General features: G+C 36.5%; 3 protein-coding genes across 3 annotated transcripts; 2 read left to right on the forward strand and 1 right to left on the reverse strand.

Annotated features, from left to right (window-relative positions):
* Positions 1-1,477: 1,477 nt before the first annotated feature.
* On the forward strand, positions 1,478-3,140 carry LOC129249968 (serine protease snake-like). Its single transcript, XM_054889628.1, has 3 exons — positions 1,478-1,771; positions 1,826-2,096; positions 2,497-3,140. The coding sequence occupies exons 1-3, from the start codon at positions 1,663-1,665 to the stop codon at positions 3,089-3,091; spliced, it is 975 nt and encodes a 324-aa protein (XP_054745603.1). The 5' UTR covers positions 1,478-1,662; the 3' UTR covers positions 3,092-3,140.
* Positions 3,141-3,151: 11 nt separating this feature from the next.
* LOC129249977 (beta-1,4-galactosyltransferase 1) lies at positions 3,152-4,714 on the reverse strand. Its single transcript, XM_054889630.1, has one exon. It carries the CDS (start codon positions 4,529-4,531, stop codon positions 3,563-3,565), a length of 969 nt encoding a protein of 322 aa, XP_054745605.1. The 5' UTR covers positions 4,532-4,714; the 3' UTR covers positions 3,152-3,562.
* Positions 4,715-8,296: 3,582 nt separating this feature from the next.
* On the forward strand, positions 8,297-16,192 carry LOC129247669 (protein AF-9). Its single transcript, XM_054886904.1, has 3 exons — positions 8,297-8,547; positions 9,389-9,820; positions 11,523-16,192. The coding sequence occupies exons 2-3, from the start codon at positions 9,640-9,642 to the stop codon at positions 14,660-14,662; spliced, it is 3,321 nt and encodes a 1,106-aa protein (XP_054742879.1). The 5' UTR covers positions 8,297-8,547; positions 9,389-9,639; the 3' UTR covers positions 14,663-16,192.
* The last annotated feature ends 11,435 nt before the right edge of the window (positions 16,193-27,627 follow it).

Consider the following 27,627-nt stretch of genomic DNA (forward strand, 5'->3'; position numbering starts at 1 on the left):
AAAAAGTTGTCATTGCACGTTTACAAAGAACGAGAATTGACTCTCAGTATAATATGGATAAGGGCCTTTGACTCAAAAAAGTTCTAAGTAAAAACTTAGAACTTTCCAAATGTCCTTAGCGTATATCGTGGCCGCATATCTAATGGGATTATGCCACCATGTAGAGTTTGGGCCCGCATTATTATAGGTAAGTGGCAACCACGGTTGTAATTATAGTAAGAAACAGTCTTGCATTATTGCAGAATTATTTTCTATTCATCCTACAAACAACAAATTTACTCCAGGAACATACAATGCTCAGATACTGCTTACAGATCTCTGTTAAAAAGAAACTTGTATCTTCAAGCGACGATAAAAATAAACATCAGTTCGACGAAGTGTATGAAACTATAAGCAAACTAAAAAATATAAACAAAGCCAAAACTTGTATTAGGCAATGAACAGGTCTGCTTATACAGCCATGTGTAAAATAATAGGGACACATCGCCAGGGATGATAGATTATGAGGTTTGGTCATACTAACCGAAATTGTAGCATTAAAAAATAGTGCAACACGGCATTTCCTCCTCAATTTGACATATCGGACCAACACATCGGTAGGAAAAGCATTTCCACATCATAATATATCTCCTCCATAATAGTTTTAATTGTATTTTGCGATTTGATAGCGGTGTTCATTGGTCTGCGAGCATATTGTGTACTGTAGTCAGGATAACTTTAGAATAAATTAAATTTAGATTCAACCGAATACAGAAAATTGCTTCATTTCTCTACCCCCCAGTTGAACTGCTTGTTAGCTAAAAAAAACTTTTTACTAGTTTTTTTTCGACAAAAGCGGGAAATTCCTTGGTCTGTTTGATTTTACTTTTCTTAATTAGCTTTTTGCGCAAATTAAAATTTTGTTTTTTTGAAACTTGGCATTTAGCAGCTTATATTTTATTGCATTTTCCACCATTCCCTTAAAAAACTTCAACTTTTATGCTATTTTTCGGTATGAAAATCCTCAATTTCGAAGGGATCTTATCTACTCTCAAAGCTGTTCGCTACAGTACTGACGTCTACCCATTGCGATTGACTAAATTACATTATTTATTTTTATTTTTTTATTTATATCTATTTAATTATTTATATTATAGGGTTATTTATTTGATATATGGTTATACTTTATCTTTTATAAATACCTGTATCTTTAACAGTTCTTTGAAATCCACTATATTTCAAATGTGAATTTAATTCTCGCGAAACTGTTATTTCGCAAACGTTAAAATGAGCTTACTTCACTAAATGATCAACAGTTAAGAAACGAAGCAAAATATTTCTGCTTTCATAACGGTTCCTTATTTCAATGGTATCCCAGCAATAATTTAAATAGTAAATTCTCACCAGTTTATAAAAATTTAAGCAGTTAGGTTTTGAAATATTTTAAATTAAATGTCTCTATTATTTTTCATGTGACTGTATATGAAGAATACAACAACAATAAAGCAAACGAATAATAGTCAGTGAATCAGCAAACATATTAACTTCTAGACGTTCAAAATCAGTGAGATAGTACATAAATTAAGATTCTCACTTGGCTCAGCTCGAACTCAGCATTAACGAAGTATCTTCAACTGGTACTCGTAGTTAAGAACGACCCAGCAAAGGAATCGGGTGAAAAGTATGCAGCAGTTCAAAAATATTTTGCCGGCAGTAGTATTTATTTTACTCCTATTTGAAAGTAAGTGGACTTTCGTTAAAGGGCAAGCGGAACCAACACTTGAAGTAAAAAGTAAGCGAGTTTTGTAATGAATGGAATGAAAGTATTTATTTCATTTTCTCAAAGAATGTGCTGAGGTGAAGCGGCGCTTATTCGAAGAGGTACAAACTTTTAGCGCCTTCATACATGGGGCCGAAGAATTAAGTTTTACGGTAGATAATTGTAAGCCGTATGCACCGCTTATTGTTGGTGGAAGCCCAGCAAGCCCAAAGGAATTTCCACACATCGCGCGTTTGGGTCACGAGGAGAAAGATAGGCCGACAGAGTGGTTTTGTGGTGGCACGTTAATAAGTGAGAAATATGTTTTGACTGCAGCGCACTGCTTCACGTCGAGTCGGTAAATACCCATTTTTGTATATACGAGTATACATAGTACATACATATGCATGTGTAATGATTGCAGGGATGCGATCGTCTGAACAATGAAAGAGCGAACATTTGCGCTTATTAAGGTTATCTAATTGATTAGAAAACAAAAAAGAATTGTTAATCCTAAATGTATTGCGTGAAAATTTTGCTACACCAGATTCAACTAAAGTAACAAGTGTTATTTACATACCTACATATACACATAACATATACTATATACTACAAATAATATATACACGTACTAAGATTTTTTATAATAATGAAACTTTACAAAGGGGCATGGTGTTTCGAAAATACAACAATGTCTGGATTTAAAATCAAATTCTTGCATCAATTCACAGCAATATTAATTTTATTATAATTTTCAGCGGTCAAGTGAACGTGGTTCGCTTAGGTGAATTGGATTTTGATAGAGAGTCTGATGACGCACGGCCAGAAGATTTCAGGGTTCGACGCTACGTTGAGCATAAAGATTACAACAGTGGAACAATTTACAATGATATAGGCCTCGTAGAACTGGAGCGTGCTGTTCATTTCGATGCGTATAAGCATCCTGCTTGTTTGCCCACCACTTCAGGTGATGAGTTTGAAAAATTAGTCGCGATAGGATGGGGAAGTACACGCTTCGCCGATGCTGATTCAACAAAGCTTTTAAAAGTGACGCTCGAACGTTTCAGCTTCGATCGTTGCCAACGTCTTACAGAATCAGCAGATGTAGAGCAGCTGCCGAGAGGTGTGGAAAATCGTTTGCAAATATGTGCTGGATCCAATGAGACAAAAGACACTTGCAGTGGTGATTCAGGAGGTCCATTATTGGCATATCACCCAGACTATCCGTGTATGTACACGATAATTGGTATTACATCATTTGGTATCGGTTGTGGTACGCCTGATCAACCGGGCATCTACACGCGTGTATATAACTTTATTGATTGGATTCGAAACTCTGTTTGGGAGCAGTAGAGTAACAACAAAAACGAATAAAACCCTACATTACTAATGAAAAATAAAAAAAAAATACAATTTTATTCTTTTTAGCTTTAATTTATTATCGTCATTGTCCTAGTTAAATATAATTAATTCAACACTTCTTCGTGCTCTAAATTTAAAACAATTTAAAGCACTTGACATAGTTACATTAGGAATCAAGTCTTTATCTATATATTGTTTAGCATTTTGCAGCGGCGAGTTGTATATTCTTGTGCGTGTGCGTTAGTGCAAATCGTACGCTCGCGCGTATTAAGACTAGACTAAAAAAAGTTTTATATTTATTATACATATGCAATACTTAAATTTATCTATATGTATGTATATCTTTTCGTTGTAATTTTTATAACTACAACCACAAGCCTTTTTCTGGAGATTTTTTCAACCTCCGCACTTTTCATCGGACGAATGTCCATTGAAAACTTATTTCCCCAAACTTCATTACATTCATGTTTCGACCAGAATATGTGTAAATAGGCTATGCATACGACGTTCTTTCTCTTTGTACACTAACGAATTCAGTCCATCAGTTAAAAAGCGTTTATATCCATTCCTTAGCAACTCTAGGCGATCTTCGTTCTTCTTCTCCGGCTTATGTCGTATCATCGTATATTTGCTGTAGGTTGGTTCAAAGCGACAAATATCAATTTTATGCGAATACAATCTATTGAAGAAATCATCATCCTCTCCTCCCCAGCCTTCGAACATATTCGACATACCATTAATAAACCGATACTGTTGCGTTCGTATAGCCACAACACCTCCAAATAGTCCACGGTATGGCAATGTGAAACGGAAAATATCCAAAGCGGAACACATATGACGGGGTTTCTGCGTACAAGCGTATAGTTGACCTAGGTTCATTGGGAGCAAATCGACATCGTGCAATATTAAGCAAGGAAATTCAAGTTCTGCCGCAATTATAGAACCTATATTGAATAGTTTGGCGCGATTAAAAGGTTTCTGATCGTATTGCTCAACTAAGAAAATACGGTAGTGGATCCGTTGTTGTCGAAGATAATTGTGCATATAGATAAGAAAAGCATGCAGTTGCTCCTCACGCTTACGGTAAGGCACAATGATAGCAGTGCTATAGCGTGCGCTGCACTCCTCTGGAAAATATTCACCTCCCTGTAGTATTTCTTCTCCCCTCAAAACGTGATCACGATACTGCGGGCGATATGTGTTCGCATTATCTGCTAAAATATCACTGTAGTCACATGGTGCCATACGTTGCATGGAGATGTTACTAGTGACTTGTTCAACGAGTTCATTAACTATTTCATTTCGATTTAAAAAATCATAATGTGAAGCAAAGCGCCATGGCATAATCCAATAAAATATCAGTAGAAATAAAGCGATACGCGGAGCCAAATCTGCAACATGATAATTTGTTTGATATATTTTTAAAATCATCTTGACAAGTATTTTATTTGATCCGCAACTCCGTTACTTTCGTTTTTATGTTATACATGTTTCCAACAATCTAGAAAATTTAACCACATTTGCGAAAACTGTGCTTGATTTTTTATGAACTTTGATACATTTATTACGGAGAACAGCTGATCCAATAATTCCATTAATGCGGAATTTGCCTGTGCTGCACAAAATAAAATTGGCAACACTATCAGTGTGTTCAATCTCGATAGTGCACACGTTCAAGTTTCGTCTTGCAATATTCTCACAGTATGGCACAATATTCCAAATACCACTTACAGCGTTTTCGTTTGTCGTAAGAATGTTGGGTTTCGTAGTACTACCGTATAAGGGCGTGAATTTTTTTTCGAAAAAAGAATAATATGTTTTGTTCTCTTATAACATAAATATGTTATCTTAGCATACTAAAATGTAGCCTCTCACGATGCTTCAAGTGGCTAAGAACCTATACAGACAAGGTTAAATTACGTTACATAAATGTGCTGATCGAAGCAAGCTGTGGACAACACTGGGGACATGCGATAATGTCGTATTCATAACCGTAACTGTATAGACCAAATGAAGTTTTGGTTTGGCTGTTTGTTGATTTGCAGTACTGTGCTATATAATGGTATGGCAGATTACCTGCAAAATTGACTATCAGCTGTCAATACTGCTTTGAGAGGTTTTTCTTCATAGGCATTATTTTGGTGGAATATTTCTGTGTTTTTGGTTTCTTTAATTATTATTAACGATATGAAGAAAATGCAAGGAGACGGAATAGCTAATTTAATAGCGCAATTGGCCGCTAATAATAAACATTTGGAGGAAATCCGTATACGACGTTTACTGGGGTTGCAAAAAATTATGGCAGTAATACGCTTTCGAAATTCGATATTACATTTTATAGTAAGTAATAAGAGGGCAAAATGATTATGGGCACACGCTTTTTTCTGTAAAATGAATCCCTAATTAATAATATTTAACAAACATTTTATTAGAATTATGTTTACAGACCTGTTTTCTTTGCCGGCATCCATTTCATTTAGTTATATTCTGATGTTTCTCCTTCCATTCGTACTAATAATTATCGATAACACAGGAAACACAAGGTTGTATGTCAAAAACCATCGTTATTATCTAGGATTTTTTTATAATCTCAGATTTTGGAAGAGAAATTTTGTATGGGAAATCGCGCTTTTCAATTACGGATTTTGAGTTAAGCGCGAAAAAGTAGATTATCTACTTATATGTGAACGTATTATAAGCTTTTCTTTAAATTATATTAGGTTAGGTTAGGTTACTTATGAAAATTTCTCAACATGCCATTTTATATGTCGGCAGTAAGACCAGAAGTATACATATCCTCTCTTGATTCCGTGTATGATACATCTGCCTAAGCTTCACTATCAGAAATTATGACACAAAAAAGAAAACACCATTAATAATATGTTAAATAGCTATTACGGTAAACCAACATTGAATTTCATATATACTATGAGCGTCAAAATAAAGTATACAAAGCATTTTGTTATAATATGGATTTTATTTCAGTCTTTTATAACAAAACAATGTATTTTAATTTCATGTTTTTTAAATTAGTATTTGATTCTCTGCTAATTACTAGAAAACAACAAAAAAATAAATTACAACAACAAAAGTTGTAAGATAAAAACAAAATTTAGTGCATATTTTACGCATCAAAATAAAGTGTACAGAGATATATTTTACAAAAATGATATCGATTTAGTATTTTGTTGATTTCCCTTTTGCTTTGATAACGGAAGACAGTCTTCGGGGCATCGACTCAACTAGTTTTTTTGTCACGTCAGATGAAACTTTATCCCACTCTTCCTTTATAGCGAGTCTCAGCATATCCATATTGGTGATTGTCCTTTTCCGGATTTGGTGGTCTAAATGCTCCCACAAATGTTCAATAGGGTTTAAGTCCGGTGACTGTGGAGGATGATCCAATGTCTTAGGAGTACGATAAAGCAGCCATTCTTTTACTATTTTTGCTGTGTGTTTCGGATTATTATCTTGTTGAAAGATCCAAGATCCCTGCAAGTCTAATTTCTGCACACTGGTTAGTAAATTATTTTGTAAAATATTCAGATAATCTGTTTTGTACATCCTCAAACCATCACCGAGCCCCCACCGTGCTTAACTGTGGTTATCAAATTTTGGTCGGCATACTCTTTATTTTTGGTTCTCCAGACTTTAACCGGGTTTTTCTGCCCAAATACCTCGAACTTACTTTCATCGCTAAACAGGCCATTATTCCAAAAAGAAACATCCCGATTTTCGTATTTTTTGCATTATCAAGACGTTTTTTTGATTAACTGTCGATATTAGCGACTTTTTTCGTGGGAGACGACCATGTAAGCCATTTGCGTGCAACGCTCGACGTATTGTACTGGCACTTTCCTAGTATCTGATGCAGTTGACACTTCTTGTGATATTTTGACCCGCACTTTAAATGGATTTTTCTTCACATCACGCTCTATAGACCTTACTTCAGTCTCATTTAAAATTTTTGGACGGCCTGCACCTGGGCTATTTTCTTCTTTGCCGAACTTTTTGTATTTGTCAACTATTTTTTTTAAGTATTATGGCTTCTGTTGACAATAGAGCCAATTTCACGAAAGGTTTTACCTTCATTGCCAAGCTTTAGTAACAGTTCTCTAACATCAGTCGAAGTTTGTTTGCCCATTATTAAAAAAATAAATAATAGAATTTAATTTATTGCCGATCACAACCAATTAAAATACAATATGAAAACAGTTTCAATGCATCGAAAAAGGAAATAAACAACCAAATGTAACGGTATTTTTTACCGTACAACATCGCTAAAATGCTACTGATGTACGCTGTACACTTTATTTTGACGCGTAAAATATGAACTAAATTTTGTTTTTGTCTTACAACTTTTGTTGTTGTGATTTATTTTTTGTTGTTTTCTAGTAATTAGTAGAGAATCAAATTAAAATATATTGTTTTGTTATAAAAGACTGAAATAAAATCCATATTATAACAAAATGCTTTGTACACTTTATTTTGACGCTCACATATATGAATATACACTTTAAAATGGTTAGTTTGTTTTATGTTCTTAATAAATTTATATTTTCATAATCATATTTTCAGCGTTTTTTAAAGACTTGTTATTATTTATGCTGAAAACAGGGAACACCGTACGCAGTCCCTAACGTGTACAAAAACTCATGCTGAAAACAGTGAACACCGTACGCAGTCCCTTACCGCAGTCCCTTACCGTGCACAAAAACTCACCCCCGAGAGCAACTGCGTTCTTTTAATTACATATTTACACAATACATCGGTTTGTGTGTGTATGTGTTTGGTTGTATCTACACAATGTTGCCATTTATATTTTTGCTTACACACTTTTTCACACATCCGCGTTATCAGTCACAACTTTTTTATTGTCAGCTGAATTTACAGTCAGCTGAAAGGGGATTACGGGATTTTTTAAAAATCGTGAAATAAAATCTACGGTACTACGATACGGAAGTAAGGAATTTTTCATTTACATGGAGTTCTCATTAGTTTGATCGAACAGCTGACAGGGGATTGCGTTTACGGTGTTCACTGTTTTCAGCATTAGAAATTAAAGTATGTACTTGTGAATGCATTTGTTTAGCAAGGTTCAAAACCCTATGTAGTGCTGCCAACTAAAAATTCGTAAACGAAGAAGAACATGTTGACGAAAATAAAGTAGAATCACGAAAATAAGGAAAAGGTAGAAAAGCAGGTAGAAGCAGTACGGAAGGGGTCGTAGCAGAAATGTTGAAAATTTTAGTTTCGTTACTAAATTTGCAGCGATTAAAAAAAAACATAGACTTGTGAAACATGAAATTATGAATTATTAGTCTAAGTGCATGTATACGATTTTTTCAATGTTAATATAAGTGCGTGCAAAGTGAAAGAAAGTGGCAAGCAAATGTGAAAAATCGAAGTGAAAAAGTGATTGGGAACAGCAGCAGTCAATCGAAAAGGTGAGCATGCCGAAGTAAGATTTACCGAAAATGTGTTAATAATGATGTCAAGCAGCGGTGCATTGGGGCTAGGCAGCGCCAATAAAATAGGAAGTACCTACACCATACTCAAAAATGTGCCGATGGCATCCCACAGTGATGGTTGGCTGCGGATGTGAAAAACATTAACATGCTGGGCTATTGCGGCGAGACATAATGTCGACGTCGACGCAATGTGATAAATAGGTGCTGTGGTTACTGTTTTTGGTGGCTATTTAAATAATACAACAATATAGTCCAAACAAAACTATACAAAACATTAAATTCGTGTCAAATCAAAATCATTAGTCAACTACATAAATTTGAAAAAATTTTACCATCGGTGTAAAAAAAAATGTAAAACAGTATCTTAGTGCTTGAGTACGAAAAATGCTCTAAATGCTGCTCGTTGGTGTAAACTTTTCCGCCTTTGCTAATATGCACATATGCAAGTAGCGCGGCATATAATGGATGACTACGTGCCACAATGACGCGCTGTTAAGCTACCGAAGTGTATCACCAATGCATTACATACTCATCGGCGCATTTTTCTCACCGCTTTCTTTATTATTTTGATCTGTACCTATACACATATTGTACTATAACATATATATATGTATTTGAGCAGATAAATATGATTATATAGTGCGTTTATTTTGATAAAGCACATAAAGACTGATTCAAACTTTTGATTAAGAAAATGGTTTATTGCGATTGGTAGTGTTTAAAATTAATTGATTTTGATTTGAGATCAAACCAGTTATTTGTTTTTTTAGTTAGCAGGAATCCGACTGACAATTTCCCAATTTTTTTTCTTTTTAAGATTGATAGATCAGTTGGAAATTTCGAGTTCAACGAGATATAAATCGAGATATTGAAACAGAAGACAGGTGGATATACAGTTAAATTACAATAAAGTGTGCAACAAAAGGAAAAGAGAAAACTGTGGCGAGTGCACGCGCTGCATACAACGCACATTGCCGCTCGTTAGAGGACAGCTTCTTATCAACTTGATCTCTAATTATTGGTGGCCATTAATAACTGCAGCGTTCATATATCGCGCTATTCACTGCGATGGCTGTGAAAGTGCAATTCGAGATCGGTCATACGTCGAGGCTCCGCAAAATAAAAACACAAGAAGGCTTCACACATGATTGGGAGTTGTATGTGCGTGGCGTAAAGGAGGCAGATATCAGCACCTACGTGGATAAGGTTGTGTTTAACTTGCATGACTCCTTTCCAAAACCGAAGAGGGGTAAGTAAATCATCGAACTATATGTACATGCATCCGTATGAACACGCGTGCCACAAGACAAACATTCACACAATCAAACATATATGTATGTACGTATCTCTACATCATTTTGTGTTAGACGGGATGCGATAAAGGGGTGTGGAGTATGTAGTTAGCTGATTTGTGGCTTAGTTGGAGGGTTGCTGCTTCCTAGTTTAGAGGGTGGTTGTTGATGTGCAGAAAGTAAGGGATGTGCGTGCATTTGCTTTAAACAAATCCTTGTTGACTTGATTTGGTTGTTTTTTTTCGTTTATGGCTTTTGTTTTTCTACTCTTTTTGGTATAGAAAGCAAACGCAATCTCCTTGTTAACCGAATAAACAATTTTTTATTTTTTATGGCGCTCTTAGACTCTTGTTGAATGCCGCAGCTCTTTTTTTGGCGCGCTTTGATGCCAAATACAATACAGGAGAGATATTGAAACATTTAAATTCATTGGGATCTTTTAGTTTGTTGTTGTATAATCTTATATTTAACTACAAGTACTTGTTCTACTATGTTAGTTGGCACTTATCTGACTAAGTTCAAAGGCAAATTACGGCATTTAAATATTAGTACGAGTATATACGTGGATGTAAAATATACTCACATGTCCTTCTGAGTGTTCTGAACTAAGTAAGTGATTATGTAAAGCTACCGTTAATTGGTCAGTTTAGTACTGGCTTATGTGGCTGGAACATTAAATTAATGAACTCTCTATGATGCGATGTGTTCGCACAGAGTAGGACCGTTTAATCTTATATATATATTATCCAATTTTATCCAGCAGACGCCTTCAACATTTGCTTCTGTTACTTTTCCTGCCTAAAGTCACATATGTGTATGTACAATCAACCGCTAGACAGTTCATTCATTAATTTAGTATTTGGTACATTTGCTGAGTCTATACGTAGGTGTATAGCATATTCGTATTCATCCATGTATTTTTGCCATTATCTAAAATCACCCTCTTCTACAATCGCTACTCAAAAGGCGTTTTATGACAATTAATTTGCTTTCACCTCAGCCTAGTTGTCATCCGTTTAAGTATTAGAACTTTCAATGAAATCTGCAACACAAAACATTTACAACCCTTATCATTATTTACTTTGAGGATCTTATTTTCAACACATAATAAAATTAATTTTGCACTTTGTGAATTTCGTTAGAAATTATTATTTGTTTGAGTACCCATTAAGCAATCTTTGATCATTAAAATAATTATCGGTCATATGTATTTAGCAACACCCATAAAAAGGTTCTATTATTAAATTATATTGAGGCGTCTTAATACAATGCTCTCCCATACATTTTAGGGTTGATATTGGAATGAAGGTCCTTCGTCAGACATACATAAATTCGAGTTTACCGATCCTCTATATTCGAAATACTCTTAATATTAATTACTCCGCTTACGGACGCTAAAAATTAAAATAAAACATAGATTTAAAAGCTACGTTTCTTTAGGTTTGGCGCTATAAGGAAAAATTGTGTATGTTCAGGGTTAAATATTACTCTTTATACAACCCGGTGTTAAAATTTATTTAATGTTTTGATAAGGTGGTGCATTAAACTTTAAACTTTCTTGCTGCTCACAAATGTAAATGTAGCTTATTTTTCCAAAACATAATTTAAACAACTTGTAATACTGATTCTTAGTTTACTATTTAATTTTTTATTTTCCAGTCTGCAACAAGCCCCCATATGTGATCACAGAGTCCGGTTATGCCGGCTTCTTACTACCGATTGACATCTATTTTCGTAATCGCGATGAGCCAAAGCGAATACAGTTCACCTACGATTTGGATCTACAGCAAACTGGGCCACCACATCATCGTTCGGAAGTGCAGAAGTTTGTCTTTGACCATGTTTCGGAAGAGTTTCGTCAGAAGCTGCTCAAAGGTGGCGGGATTCCAGTAACTGGTGCAGGCATGGTCGGCGGTGCCGCCGCACCACCAACCAATACCACGCCGAATGCTGCTATCGGCGATGAAGGTGGCGGTATGATAAACAAACCGAAATTGAGTAGCGGTGAGGCGGTTGGTGCTAATAGCAGTAAAAAGCACAAAACACGTGTAGATGACACAAAGAGTAATTCTTTTGCAAATCTTTTTGGCACACCAATTAAAAGTGGCTTTAGTAAACATTCACCCGACGGCAAAAATAATGCCTTGAGTGTCGGTGGCGGAAAAGGAACGGCTAGTGCTACTAGTGCAAGCGGTGGCGCTATTGGTGCGGTTACACCCAACTCCAGCAGCATCAATACAAACAGCGCCAGCTTGAAGGAGAAGTGCGGCAAGGAACGTGACAAAATGAGCAGTTCGTCAACGGCGTCAGGTGCTGGTAGTGAAAAACCACGTGAGAAATCCGAAAAGAAGGAAAAGCGTAGATCGGCTTCTAGTCCGAGTCACAAAGAATCAAGAAACGAAAGTAAGAAATCATCCGGCGATAGTAGCAAACATGAAAAGCGTGAGGAGTCGAAGTCGAAAAAGGATAAGTCGCGTGATAAGGAACGCGAGCGTAGCCGCGAGAAGGCTGGAACCAAACGTTCGCTTAGTCCGAAATCAAGTGCGCGCGATGCTGGTGCGCCAAGCCCAAAGCGACCGACTCCGCCTCGCCCTTCGTCGTCCGCAAGCGGGCGTGTGGAAGAGGGTAAGCCAGCTAGTAGCGGCAAAACGGAAGGCAAGGAATCAAAAAATCGTGAAGAAAAATCCAGTTCAAGTAATAAAAAATCGAAGAAGGAACGGAAGGAGAAAGAACGTGAGAAGGAACGTCGTGACGAGCATAAAGAGAAGCATCGTAGTGGCGAAGGGAAATCAAAAGAGTCAAAAGACGAGCGCCACGGTCCATCCGTTGCAGCAAATGTTGGCGTAACTGGCGGTGTAGCTGAAATTAAAGATTTAACTGAAATTAAGGATGTTAAAGGACGACAATCACCGACAAATTTGAACACCAAGAAAACAGATAAAGATGCCAAAGATAAAGCGGAAGCAGCTAAGTCAAAGAACAATGATAAGCTTACCGATAAGACAGCTCCTAATGCAGTGGTAAATACCGCAACTACTCAGATAGTTAATGTACCAGCTACCAGTGGGGATAAGAAACCATCAGGTGTCTCTAATAGTCAGAGTCAAGGAGAGAAACGATCGCATAAACATAAGAAAAAGGATAAGAATAAAGATAAAGATAAGGAAAAGGAGCGTGACAAGGAGAGGCACAAAGAAAAGGACAAGGAGAGAGATAAAGAAAAGGATAAGGAGCGTGCCGATGAGAAGACTCGAACAGAAAAGCTCTCAGAGGCTAATTCAAATTCAAATGTGGCTGGAATAGCAAGCGTAGCTGGGCCTGCTAACGCAGCGCTGACAACGGAAACACCAGCACCACATAACGATCCGGCGAAGCCTGAAGCGAATAACGCACCCGCAGCTTCGAAATCAATTCATGGCTCCGGTAATATCAATAGCAACACTGGCACATCTGTCGCGCCCACAAAAAAATCACAAAATAAAGAAAAGAAGACCAAAGAGAAGTCATCTAAAGAAGAAAAGCGCAGCGCACCTGAAGCAGAGGCTAGAGGCAACAATAAACATGCATGTAAAAGTGCCGGTACTGCTGGGTCAGCAATAACCACGACAATTGCGACCGCTACATCCGCCCCAGTGAGCAACAGTGTCGCCACAAGTAGCAACAAAAATGTTGATACAATTGATGTAAGTAAAGTTTATTCGCCAAAATCAACACCATCATCGACAATAAAGGAAACAGCATCCGTGGCAGCTACACCAACCACAACACCTGCAACCGAAAATGCGCCCGCTGCCCTACAATCAGACAGCTCGAATAGCAGTTTCCCGGACTTGCCGCCAAAGCCGGTAGCACCCACCAAGACGACACCATCACCCAGTAGCAAGACAGAGGCCACTCCCGCAGATAAACCAGAAAAGGCTGCAGCTGTCAGCGGTAAAGAACACAAGCAGCGTGAACGTATAGCAAAGGCAAAAGATGGCGTTGAAAGGCCGGAGAAGACCGATAAAAAGATGGAGAAGAAACGACGACGAAGCTCTGTAGCTGCTGCCACTGTTTCGGCGAACACGTTCATAGAACCACCATTAAAGCAAGCCAAAAAGGATGCTAGCAAACTGGCACGCGAGCAAACTAAGTCCCCTGCGCTGCGACACAGCCGAGCCGCCAGCATAAGTGGCCCCCCCTCAAGCATCAACAATAACAGCAACATCGTCAGTAACACAAGTAGCAACGGCAATAGTAATGGCAGCAACAATACTGCAGCTCAAAACAATAGTAACAACGCTACAGAGGCACTCAATAGTGGCAGTGCATTTCTGCCGCCTCCAAACAACACGACCGGCAATAGTGCGACAAGCTCGCCAGCCGCTGCACCTACCATTAACACCGCTAACACCGCCAGTGTCAGCGTCAATAACGCAAGCACAAATGTTGCCACAACTACGAGTGCTTCGATGGCAGTTACAGCAGCGGCGCCTCCACTGGCAGCACCGCCATCACATCCGCCACGACAAGCATCACCGGTTGCACCCATTGGTGCATCGGTCACAGATGTTACAAGCGCCAACAATGGCACAACACCCACATCGACATTACCAACTGAGTATCTAACTGAACTACAAGAGCTGCATCACAAAATAATGACTCTACAGGATAATGAGGAGCTGCAACAGGTGGTTGAGATGATTGCTGCGACTGGCTGCTACGAGATTACCGCCAAAACGTTCGATTTCGATTTATGCAAACTGGATCGCAGCACTGTACAGCGATTGCAAGAATTCTTTGCAACATCTGTGTCGTGACACAAGATACACGCCTAAAGTCGAGAAGTGCCTCGCAGCAGTGGTGGCTAGAAAGGAACGGGCAACAAGAGTGTCGACTAAGCAACCAGGCGTACTGCTCGACCGCCAGCCATTCAGGCCAACAACTAGCAAGCTAACAAAAAACAACACAAACAACAAAAAAAGAAAACAAAATCTGAAAGTAGAGTTAGGACAAAAGGCGAGTTTCAGGCTGCCGGTGAATTTGTAATATAGGAGGTTTTCTTAAAAGTTAGGGGACATTAGTAAATGTTTCGTAAGCGACGGCTAAAATCGCTTACATATTTACATAAACAAGTTGCAGCACAGAAAAACATGGAGGCAATAATAAGAATAATTTGTATTCGGCCAACATTTTACTGGAAAAATAAGTAACACTGATAAAATTATAAATAGCTGTTCATATGGTAAGCGTAAGGACTATAATACGAATTTAATATTTATGTAATTACGATTATTAAATTCTATAAGTTCAGCTGCTAAATTGATTAAGTGTTCTGCTATAGATTTTTAGTTTACACAGCAACTTTTTGTTTGTTTTATACTATCTATGTATGTATAATAGATCATTTAAGCTATAAATTAGCTTTAATTTTTTCTCTTTAGCAGGACTTTATAGGGCTTTAGTAAGATGACACATCCGTAAGAATATACATATACATATATATATATTATACATATGTATATACAGGAGTATATATGTGCATATATTAAATGGCGCGTACATACATATACGTACGTATGTAGTTTCAGGAAAGTAACACTGACGAAGTGTTATATTAAATATGTAAATAGTTTTAAGAGTAGTTTTAATTTCGTTTCCTTAGAATTTAATTCTTATTTCTTTAAAATATTTCTCAATCTTTCTAATAACTACTTTGAAGATTTTATTATTCAGCTAATTATGTGAAACATATAAAAGAAAGTGTAAGAAAATATTTATAAAGCTAATATAATATGAATAAAAACGAAATACGCAAATACTTTTACATTCATATACATATTCGCAGATTGAATTCGTTTGAAATAATGGTTGCATTACACTTGGAAGTTCTGCTTTGTTTGTTTGTATTTTTTAATAAATTTTAAGGAGTCTGACTGCAAAGCAACTTAACGAACAAAGCACAAAATAAACAAAAAATGCTCAAGAAAGGTTCGATTTTTGTTTTTTTTTTTTTATTTATAAGTCTGTAAATGAATTAAATCTTGCCGAGTATCTAAGGATATTCTGCTTTGGTGCATATACGCAAATAAATTAATAAAAATAATCCACTCTCCTTTGAAAGGAGCAGCAGTAGGCAAATGCATAATTGCGCTTACTGAATTTAAATAAAAAATCAGTGTTTGCCTAAATCAGACAAATGTTATGTAAATGCTTACGCAAAAATCAGTTTTTTTTTGTTCCACATTGCAGTGTTAAAACTATAATTTAACTCGAAAATGTCTTATCTTCTGTCTGATATTCATTAAAAAAGAGCGCAAATAGACTCAAAGGGAATGTTGGAACACAAAAGAAATCTATTAGGTGGAAAAAATGCATTAATAAAATAATATAAAAGTTACAAATATAATTTTTTTAGACTAAACTCCGTTGCTAAGACTAATAATATGTATATAATTATTTCTTGCAAGAATGGTGTTCGCTAAAAAACCGAAATTAAAAAAAAAACAAAAAATAGTGGACTGTAAAAAGAAATTGAGAGATCAATCTCAATTTAAAGGTAAAACCAAAGAACCAACAATGACATTCTCAGCAATAAGAATAATAACTTCAATAAATTTAATTTTTTTTTTAAGAAATGAAAATTTTAAACAAATCAAATAATAGGAAAGAAATTATATTATTAAAAAGAAAAGCTACAAAAAGCAAACAATAATTAATTGTACATTAGGGTGCTTCACTCCTCATACAAAAAAACGCCATCGTCTTTCCATCGGCACTATAGAGTTTAATATATTATTTTTAATTCCCGACAGGCTCCCGACAGGCCATGACAAACCTCCGAGTGTTTTCTGCCATGAAAAACAACTCATAAAAACTATTTGCCGTTCAGAGTCTGCATAAAACTGTAGGTTCCGCCATTTGTGCAGCAATATTAAGACGCACTCCACAAATAAGAGGGGGAGTTTGGCCAAACTTCTAACATAAGTGTATGCGCCAATTATTCATTTATTTTTAAGTATAAACACGATTTATGGAGGTACATATTTTGAAATCAGTGCTATTTTCCGAAATATTTTTTTGGCAGAAGACTTCAAATATAATAAATTTAATAATTCCGGTGGAAAAACTGTTTGGTGAGGCATTTTATTGTATATATATTAGTTTAGGGAAAAATAAATTCACTGTTTTTGCGTACATTTTTTTCGCAAATGGTTTAAAACTCTTTTACGGACGATTCTTAGCTCCAGGGCGACGCTACGATGCTTATTTCTGTGATTTTATTGACATTATCGACATTTTCTTTAACATCAAAAATGCCTGGCACTATAAAAACCATAAACACCATTCAGAATTTCAGTGACATTTCGCCTGGCTTGCATTTTCCCCTTTTCAAAGAAAAACTGTAAAATGTACCGAATGTTCTCTTTGTTGACTTCCATTGTTAATACTTTCTAGCTCACAACTAAATGGAAGAAACAAAAAAAGCAAATAAATTTTTTTAGTGTGAACTGTCGCCTTGATAACGAGCATAAATTCCAAATGGTGTGATCGATACTTTACGAGATATCGATCACTACAGCCATCTATCGAGAAAATAATATTTATATATATTTTTTCCCAAACTAATATACGAGTATATTGTGTATATACCATATATATATATATATATATATATATTTACGTGCATGTATTGTATATATATATATATATATATATGTGTGTATAATTGCGTATATGCACGTTAACATTCTTTTGTAAAATTCAAAAAACAAAAAAGGTTTTAAATTCGGTAATTTTTACTTGTTTGTTTTAAAATTAACCAAACTTTCATTATTAAGTTAAAAGGTTTCTTACATATGCATTGCATTAAAATATTTGTAAAAAAAGTGTTTTATCTTGTCTTTTTTACTTTTATTTTTTTAACACGTTTAACGTAAAGGACAAAGCCTTTGCATTTAGACATTTTTTTGTATTGTTAAAAATTGTTAAAACACATTCTCTTTAAACTTCATTAAAATTATATACAAAAAGTTTCATTTCGTGATTTTATTTCTATTTTCTATGGCATAATATTGAATTTATTTATTTATTTTATTTTCTAATATTGCCGCTGAAGCCGAGTGGGTTGGTGCGTGACTATCATTCGGTAGTGCACCGACTCGCAACCCGCTGTGGGCATGAAACACCAAACTATAGAAAATCTTCTTTCTAATAGCGGTCGGCCTTCGACAGGCCATGGCAAGCCTTTGCGTGCATTTCTGCTATGAAGCCAACTGGCGTTCATACAAAGGTAGGACCATCCATTTGCGGAAAAACTTCAATACGCACATCACAAAGTGGAGGAGGAGCTCGGCCAAATACCCAACGAAGGGTGTTAGCACCAATTATTATTATTATTATTATTATTATTATATTGAATCGAGCTAAAAATTGCATTAATATGCAAAACAAATTGCTCATAGCATAAATAAAAAGGAAATTACATATAAATATATAAAATTTAAAATATTAAGTAAATCGAGGTATTAAATCTAAGCGTTAGCTTTGTAAATATAACATTATTCAAGAACCAAAAATGAAGCAGTCAAATTAATTGGTTTATTTCAATACGTCTTATCTACAGACTCACACGCACACGCATGTCTGCATATACATATATAATATATATATATATATATACACATACATACATACATTAACAATTTTAATCTATACATATACAAACATACTTATAATATTAATATTAGCATTGAAGCGATAAAAAAAACAATTACAACTTGCAATATAATTTATATTATCGAAAAAGTAAAATAATATTAATAAATATATAGAATATAGAATCGGAAAATTGTCAAACAATATGTATAATGAAGATTAAATAAATAATAAATAAATAAACGTGTTAAGGTGTTAAAAGAATTTATCCTAATGGCTTCATATTTTTATACTCACAAGTTTTTGTTTTTTTTTGTGTAGAGATTTGCAACCTTCTTAAGATGTTTTTTTTCCTTTTCGTTTTTTGAAATTAAACTCGAAAAAATTTAAGAAGTTGCCAAAATTTGAGCTTTATTAGTTGAAAATGTGATAATGATAAGAGGGCTCAGTGGGACAAGGGTTGTGAGTTCGCCCATTATGTAATGCCAGTGAAGGTGGAAAGGGGAAGCAGGAAAGAGAATAGTTAACGAACGATAGTTAATTACAGTTGGGTTAACCTCTTCGCGCTGTTGATGGAATCCACGTATTACCACGTACTTGCGGTTGGGTAAGAACAAAATTTTATGGTTTGAAATACATTTTATTATTCCGTATACAAGGTGAAGTCCAAAATAAATAAGACTGGCGTCATAAAAATCTTTTTAATGAGTTAGTGCGTTGGAAGTTAGATCCCTAGCTGACTTCTCGTGAAAGCTTGGTGACATTCGGTTCAGTGGAAGCGAAGTTATTGCGTCTAAAGTGTCAGTATGTTTGTGTCATCGGTACAAAAATGAGTTTCGAACAAATTCTGTTTCAAAATCAGTAAAACGTTTACGGAAACATTTGAATTGAGGAAAAAACTTGATGGCGCTGATCCAGAGGTGCCAGAGTTCATGATTGGTATACAAGTTTCAGAGATATGGGCCGCTCAAAATCAGTAATCACTGAAAACGCCATCGAAATTGTTCGTAAATATATCAAAAATGAACCGAAACTATCATTGAAATTCATCGAATCGGAGTTGAATATCTCCAAAACATCGATTTACCGCATTTTATTTGATAATTTGGGCTTACGAATGATCTGTGCACGCTTCATTCCGCCCAAGTTAACTGAGGACCAAAAATTGCTTATTCGAAGGACCTCATTAAAGAAGCGAGAAAATACGAGAACTTCCTTTACAACATTGTATGTAACTGGTGATGAAATGTGGTGTTTCCAACATGAAACTGAAACTAAGCGTCAAAGTGCCGAATGGAAGGCCTCAGACGAGCCACCACCAAAAAATCTCGTTTGGAGAAGTCAGAAATCAAGTCGATGTTCATTTATTTTTACGATTCCAAGGGAAACCAAAAGGTCCAAACCGTCAATGCAATTTTCTATTTTGGCGTTTTAAAGAGTTTGTTGCATCTTCTTTTTAATTGGCGCGATAACCGCTTACGCGATTTTAACAAAGCGCGCCAGATGTTTCTTCTTCGTACTAACCGGCGCCAGTTGGACACACCAAGTGAAGCCAAGTCCTTCCCCACCTGATATTTCCAATGCAGAGGAGGCCTTCCTCTTTCTCTGCTACCACCAGTTGGTACCGCATCGAATACTTTCAGAGCCGGAGCGTTTGTATCCATTCGGACGACATGACCCAGCCAGCGTAGCCGCTGGATCTTTATTCGCCGCGCTATGTCTATGTGGTCGTAAAGCTCATCGTTCCATCGCCTGTGATATTCGCGATTGCCAACGTGCAAAGGTCCAAAAGTCTTTCGAAGAACCTTTCTCTCAAATATTCCAAGCGTCGCTTCATCGGATGTTGTCATCGTCCACGCTTCTGCGCCTTACGTTAGGACGGGCATGATGAGAGCCTTGTAGAGTGTTAGTTTTGTTCGTCGAGAGAGGACTTTACTACTCATTTACCCACTTAGTCCAAAGTAGCACTTGCTATGAATATCATCGGCATACACCAACAATTGTACACTCTTATAAAAAATTGTGCCAGAGCGATTAGAGCGGCTCGTACGATCCTCTCCAACATCAGGTTAAAGAAGTCACGCGACAGCGAGTCACCCTGTCTGAAACCTCGTTTGGTATCAAAGGCTCGGAGAGGTCCTTCCTAATTCTGAAGGGGCTGCTCGTATTGAGGAAGATCATCTTGCATAGCTGTATTAGTTTTGCGAGGATACCAAATTCAGGCATCGCGGGATAGAGGAAACTCCTTTTTCTAGATGGTGTGTGTCGATTCTTCTTTCATGGGTCTTTAGGCGCGTTATCGCTATTCTCACCTCGTCATGATCAGGTAACGGAACGAAAATTCCGTCGTCAACGATTGGGATTTGTTGCATCGCATTTGTCGAATTCGCCCCGAATACCACGAGTGAGGAAGCTGGCGATTATTGCATGATAATGCACCATCTCATAGATCAACTCTTGTGACTGATTTTTTGACTAGAATTTGCATTTTAACCGTTAATCACTCACCGTATTCGTCTGATATGGCTCCCTGTGACTTCTACCTATTTGGAAAATTGCATTTGGCCATGTGAGGAAAACGTTTTGCGTCCGTAGAGACCATCCAAAAGGCTTGTACCGATATCCTGAAGGGCTTTCCAGTCAATGATCTGGAACACTCTTTCGAAAAGCTTAGAGGACGCACAAAACAGTGTATCGAGGCCAAAGGAGGCTATTTTGAATAAATAAACTCGAAGTTATCAGAGCAAAGCTCCTGTCTTTTCTATTTTAGCTCAGTCTTGTTTATTTTGGACTTCACTTTGTAGTCTTCCTGAGCATTAATACACTTGTTCTAACGAGATTCCAATTTATGAATTCAATCCCTGAAGTGAGAATCTGGAAGGGCTGTAAAATACGCTTCCACAGCTGTTATGGTTTCATCATTTGATGAAAAACGTTTTCCACGCAGGATTTTTTTTAGTTCTGGAAACAGATGGAAATCGCTAAGGACCAAATCTGGCGAATACCCCATGGATGGTGGCTGCTCCAATAATTCCAACACTAATTCATGGGCTTCAGACATTGTCCAAATGCTCTTGGGACACGATGCAAAATATTTTTTTCTTTTGCAAACTGGAAAAAAGCAACATAAAAAATAAAAAACGTATTTACTTCCACTTTAAAACAACAAAATGGTTAAAAAGAATTTCAGTTTTGATTTAATTTACGAGAACGTTGATAACTCACGAAACCTCCTGGGCATATAAATAGCACATCCTAAAAAATTCCAAATAAAAGCAAAAATAGTAAACAAATCAGATAGTTAAGTAATAATTTTGTTTTACCAGATTAGTATTTTGTACTATATCCACCGTTTTTGATTACTTCTTCAAGCCGTCGCTCCATGCTTTCTACAAGCTTGTGGCATCTTTCCTTTGGAATCGAGTACCTCTCAACTGCGACCCACAAATCATCAACATTTTTATAATTTTTGTTAGTGATTTTGACCTTAACGTCATTCCACAAATTTTCTATTGGATTGAAATCAGGGCTCTGCGCCAGCCAATCCAGTACATTAATCTTTTCTCTTCTGAGCCATTGCTTCACTGTCTTTGATCTGCAAAGACAAGGTTTAAGGCTACAAACGCATATAGAAAATTGAAATGGAAAACCAAAGAGCCCTTAAACAAGTTGACCCTCTGTTTTGACCCAAATGACGACATAAAAAAGGTCTATGAGATTAAAAACATACTCAACGCAATCATAAAAATTGAGCAGTTAAAATTATCCAACTTAATTCCTCAATGCAAATCCTACCAGGGTTTTATGCACACCAAGAACTATTGTTGCAAGCCTCCAAAATGTGTTAAGTGCGCTGGTAATCATTCAACTCTTGAATGAAAGAAACCAGATAAAGAACCACCAAAATGCTGCAACTGCGGGCAAAACCACCCAGCAGGCTAGAGAGGATGTCATGTTCTCAAAGAGTTGCAAAAGCTCCGTAACAAAAGCGGAGTTAAACACAAAGAAGAAACTGGCAAAAAAACCCCAACAGCAATACGTTAAGCATTAGTTATGCCAAAACATTCTGTAGAACTAAGAACGACTAAGAAACCAACACTAATACCGGGTAAACAAACATATGCAGACGTGGCAGCCCAAAAGGAAAATACGACAGATAAAGATATGTTGACCCAAATTTTATTTAAAATTGAAAAGCAGTTAACCTTAAACCAGGATCTACTGAATCGCGTTGAAAAATTTGAGCAAATTATAAATGTCTAAAAACACAATAAGAAAAAGCTTAAAGATAATGGCATGAACCGCAAATGGAATCTTAAAGCACAAAAATTAACTTGAGCTTGTACTTAATCAAAAAAGAATTGATATTTGTTTGGTATCTGAAACTCATTTGACCACCCAAATGTACTCTACATTCAACGGATTTAATATGTATTGCTCAAATCATCCTCTAAACAACGCAAGAGGAGGTAGCGCAATTACTGTATTATTAAGATTTCAATTGAACATTTCGAAGAAGAAAAGATCATCTCCACTGAGTTTCAAGCCACAACAGTTGGAATCAAGTTTTGCAATTACCAACTGTCGGTAACAGCTGTATATAGCCCGCCGAGACATAACATAAAGTCTACAGAATACACACAACTTTTAAATAAACATAAACGAAGATTCGTTATAGGTGGCGATTTCAATGCAAAGCACATTAACTGGGGATCTCGCCTAACGACAACTAAAGGTCGCGAACTGTGGAAAGCAGCACAACAATGTGGTTGTGAAATATTCTCAACTGGCAATCCAACATACTGGCCAACAGACAACGAACTGTGGAAAGCAGCATAACAATGTGGTTGTGAAATATTCTCAACTGGCAATCCAACATACTGGCCAACAGACATTAATAAGAGTCCAGATTTGATTGATTTTTTCGTAGTCAAACAACTACCATACAACATCATAACTCTTGAGGATGATTTAGATCTTAATTCAGATCATGATTCTTTATGGTGAACCAAAAATCAATGAAAGTAACCTGCCCCTTTCAAATAAATATACAGATTGGCAACACTTCAAAAGTAAACTAGACACATACATATGTATGTAAACACGACAAATGAAATCGGTAATGTTGAGAAAATTGAGAAGGAAACAATGAAGCTGTCAGCACAGATACAAAAAGCTGCTTGTTTAAGTACACCTGTAAGAGTCCAAAATATTAATCGCCAAAGATATCCTTCGAATATAATTGAACTCATGAAGGGAAAAAGAAAAATCAGAAAAAAGTGGTAGTCGATTATGTCTCCATCACTTAAAACACAATTAAACAACGTCACCAAAACAGTGAAATATGCTATACATGAAAATAAAAACAGAACTTTAAATATAAAGCTACGAAACCTAACTGCAGATAAAACCTCTGATTACTCTCTTTGGCGGACTATGGCAATATGAAAAGAGCAATTCAACATAATCCCCCAATTAAACAGCCAAATAGCAACCAAGCTTGGGCAAAAACCGATTCGGAAAAAGCTGAGTTATTTGCACAACACCTTCAAAAAATTTTTCAGCCACTTGAAACGATAAATAACACGTTGTTTCCCTATACTGTGCAAGAATCTGTTGAAATTACAAGTTTTACCACAGATGAGGTAGCAAATGATATCTCCAGGATTTGACTTAATCACAGCCGAAGTGCTAAAAAACTTATCTCACAAAGCGCTAATCAAACTCACTTTAATAATGAATGCATGCATTGAATTTAAATACATACCAATGAATTGGAAAATTTCTGAAATTAAAATGATCCCAAAGCCAGGGAAAAATCCCAACGAAGTCACATCTTACCGCCCAATAGCATTACTCCTTCTTTAATAAACAATTAATACCATCTCACCAATTTAGATTTTGAGAAAAACATTGAACGATAGTACACAATCATAGTACTACACATCATAGAAGAGGCCATAGAAAAATATCAAGTGTTTTCAATATTCCTTGACGTCGCACAGGCGTTTGATAAAGTGTGGCACGAAGATCTAATCCGTAAGCTCAGAGCGATGCTCCCATATCAATATACTGTGCTATTGGAATCATATCTCACATACAGATATTTTAGAGTGAAACAAAGACAAGCATACTCAAACATTAAAAAAATTGAAGCTGGTGTACCACAAGGCAGTATTCTTGGGCTAGTACTATATTTGCTCTATACTGCAGATCTACCTGTTTCAAATGCAAGTAAGATAGCCACTTTTGCTGATGACACGTGTATCTTAGCCTATGGAAATAACGCAAATGAATCAACTAGAAAGTTACAGGCATCGATAGACGAAGTTGTCGCATGGACTGAAAACTGGAGAATCAAACTAAATGAAAGCAAGTCTGTTCACGTAGACTTTACAAACAAGAAAATAGCCTATAACCCATTAAAAATATCATCTGCTACTATTCCCGGAACAGTGTTCCGTAAAGTAATACAGCAAAATACTTGGGTATGACTTTGGATGCAAAGCTCTAATGGAAAGAGCATGTCGAAATGAAAGCAACTGAAATCAACTTAAAAATTAAAAAAATGAAATGGTTAATTGGAAGAAAGTCTACATTGTCAATACAGAACAAAGTATTAATATACAACCAAGTAGTTAGGCTGGTATGGACATACGGCATTCAATTATGGGGGATGTACCACTAAATCAAACATTGAAGCTGTACAACGCCTCCAGAATAAGATTCTCAGAGACATGGTCAACGTACCTTGGTATGTGCGAACGACCTGCACAATGATCTGTGAAAAAAGTCGCTGATATAATCCCAATTCTTGCAAATAAGCATGAAACCAGGCTGAAAGAGCACACAAACCCGGAGGCCACAGAGCTTACCAAAACAGTCTGCACAAGAGGACTTCGAAGAACTAAGTGACGAGATTTAGAATAATGTTACTTGATAGCTTAAGCTAGGCGTAATACCAAGAAATGTATACAAATTTTATAACGTTTCAAAAAAAAAAAAAAAAAAAAAAAAAAAAAAACACTGTCTTTGCACTATGCTTTGGATCATTGTCCCGCATAAATGTCCAATTTAATGGCATAAACTCAAACACAAATGGCTCCATTTTATTCTGGAGTATATCCAAATACTGATCTATCCATTTTACCAACCACGCGAACAATCGGCTCAACACCATGTAGGAAAAAGCTCCCCAAACCATGATGCTTCCGCCGCCGTGTTCATTCGTCTTTTTTGTGAACCTAGGATTTAGCGCTTGATTTTTTGGACGACGTACAATAGTCTTCCCATCTGTCGGTCCAAAGTACGTATTTCCAAAACTGAATAGATTTGTCTTTGTGGGCTTTTGCAAAGGCCCATGATATGTCTTTTTGAGAGTGGTTTTTTTCTGCTTATGCGGCCAAACAGCTGGGCTTCGTTAAGTCACCTTCCTAAAAGCTTTCTGGACACCTCTAGACCAGATTCTTGGTTGATTTCAAGCATTATTTTCCGTGCCGACTTAAAAGGATCTGCTTTGCTCTCGCGTATTATAGCTCTATCCACATTAACACCAGCTTTTCGCGGCTTTGGTTTTCTTTCCGTTTTTTTGCTTAGATAGGATGAAATTTTCTTAACTAAATTAAGAGCATTATCATTTTAGAGCACATCATCATTTCAGCTATTATATTTCTGCTTTTTCCTTCCGGTTTCAACTCATACGGTATATAAGAGCTCTTTCCTCCGGCGTGCAATGTTTTCCATGTCCCCTTTTTAGTAATTACTTTAAAATTTTATTTAAGAAACCAAAATTATACTAAAAATCGCTGAAACAATATTAAAGTTTTACTCTCCTCTGTACAAGTTGAAATGTGCTATTTCTGTGTCCACTTCAAAAAAGCAGAAAGCATAAATAAAATAGAACGCAAAAAATTCCATCGGAAAAAACGGTATATTCCTCGCATAAATGTAAGCTTAATCACGGTAATAAATGTAAACAAACAAATTTATTTGATCAAAGCAGAGTTCGTACTAAAAACTTAACTTAACATACAAGGTTCACATTTGTGGTATTTATCTGTCCATGCCTGTATATGTGATTGGCGCATACACCCTTTTTGTGTGTTTGGCCGAGCCCCTCCACCTATTTGTGGTTTGCGTCTTGATGTTGTTCCACAAATGGAGGGCCCTATGGTTTTAAGCTGACTCCGAACGGCAGATATTTTTTTATGAGGAGCTTTTCAATGGCAGAAATACACTCGGAGGTTTGCCATTGCCTGCCAAGGGGAGCCTAATATTTATGGTTGCTACTTTCACTTGCAACGCACTACAATGGTCCAATAGCTTAAACTTAAGCTTGATGGGGAGCTCCTCGCAAAATACACCGAAGACTCATCCACCAACATTTCCGCGCAACATAAACCTTGTCTCTAAATGCTGCACCTCGCCTATTCCCATCTTGCGAATATATGAGTTCTCACTTAACACGGAGATAAACTCAAAATATCTAAGAATCAGAGTGCCTCCCAGCTTAAGTGAAGCATGTAGCCCGCTCCCCTCAGTGTGATTGTAGGCACGTCATCTGATAGTTCCCTTTTCCCAGTTCGTCCAGCAAGCTGTTACAGTAAGGGCATTTTGTGTTTATAAATAATTTCGGGCATATGACTAAACGTCTTCGACTTAACGATGTATGTAAATAGCCTTGGTGTTCAGGCCCGTTTCGAAACTGTACTGGAACATTTTTTGAATAAAGGAAAAATTAATTTATTTCGTATTTTTCTTATGTTATTAAATTTGTAGAATGCAAAATATATCTTCATCCAAATTTTAAATTGATAGCTGTGTTCCTAATTAGAAGTTCTTGGGTTTGAAGATGGATTTGGTAGGTGGGTCGCACTAGTGATTACTTCTCTTGGAGTCACGCGAAGTGAAGTAATTAAATTGATCATTGCGACCTCAACCTAATTTTAATATACACATACCCCATAAAGTCTGTATACAGCTTGCTGCAATTATTACCGTTATGTAAATAATGAAGGTGGAGAAGGACTTGCCTTCACTTGGTGTGTCCAACTGGCGCCGGTTAGTACGGGAAAGAAACGACTGGCACTTTGTTAAACTCGACCAAAATCGCGTAAGCGGTTATCGC

Source organism: Anastrepha obliqua, chromosome 1 (assembly GCF_027943255.1).
Source record: "Anastrepha obliqua isolate idAnaObli1 chromosome 1, idAnaObli1_1.0, whole genome shotgun sequence".
NCBI lineage: Eukaryota > Metazoa > Arthropoda > Insecta > Diptera > Tephritidae > Anastrepha > Anastrepha obliqua.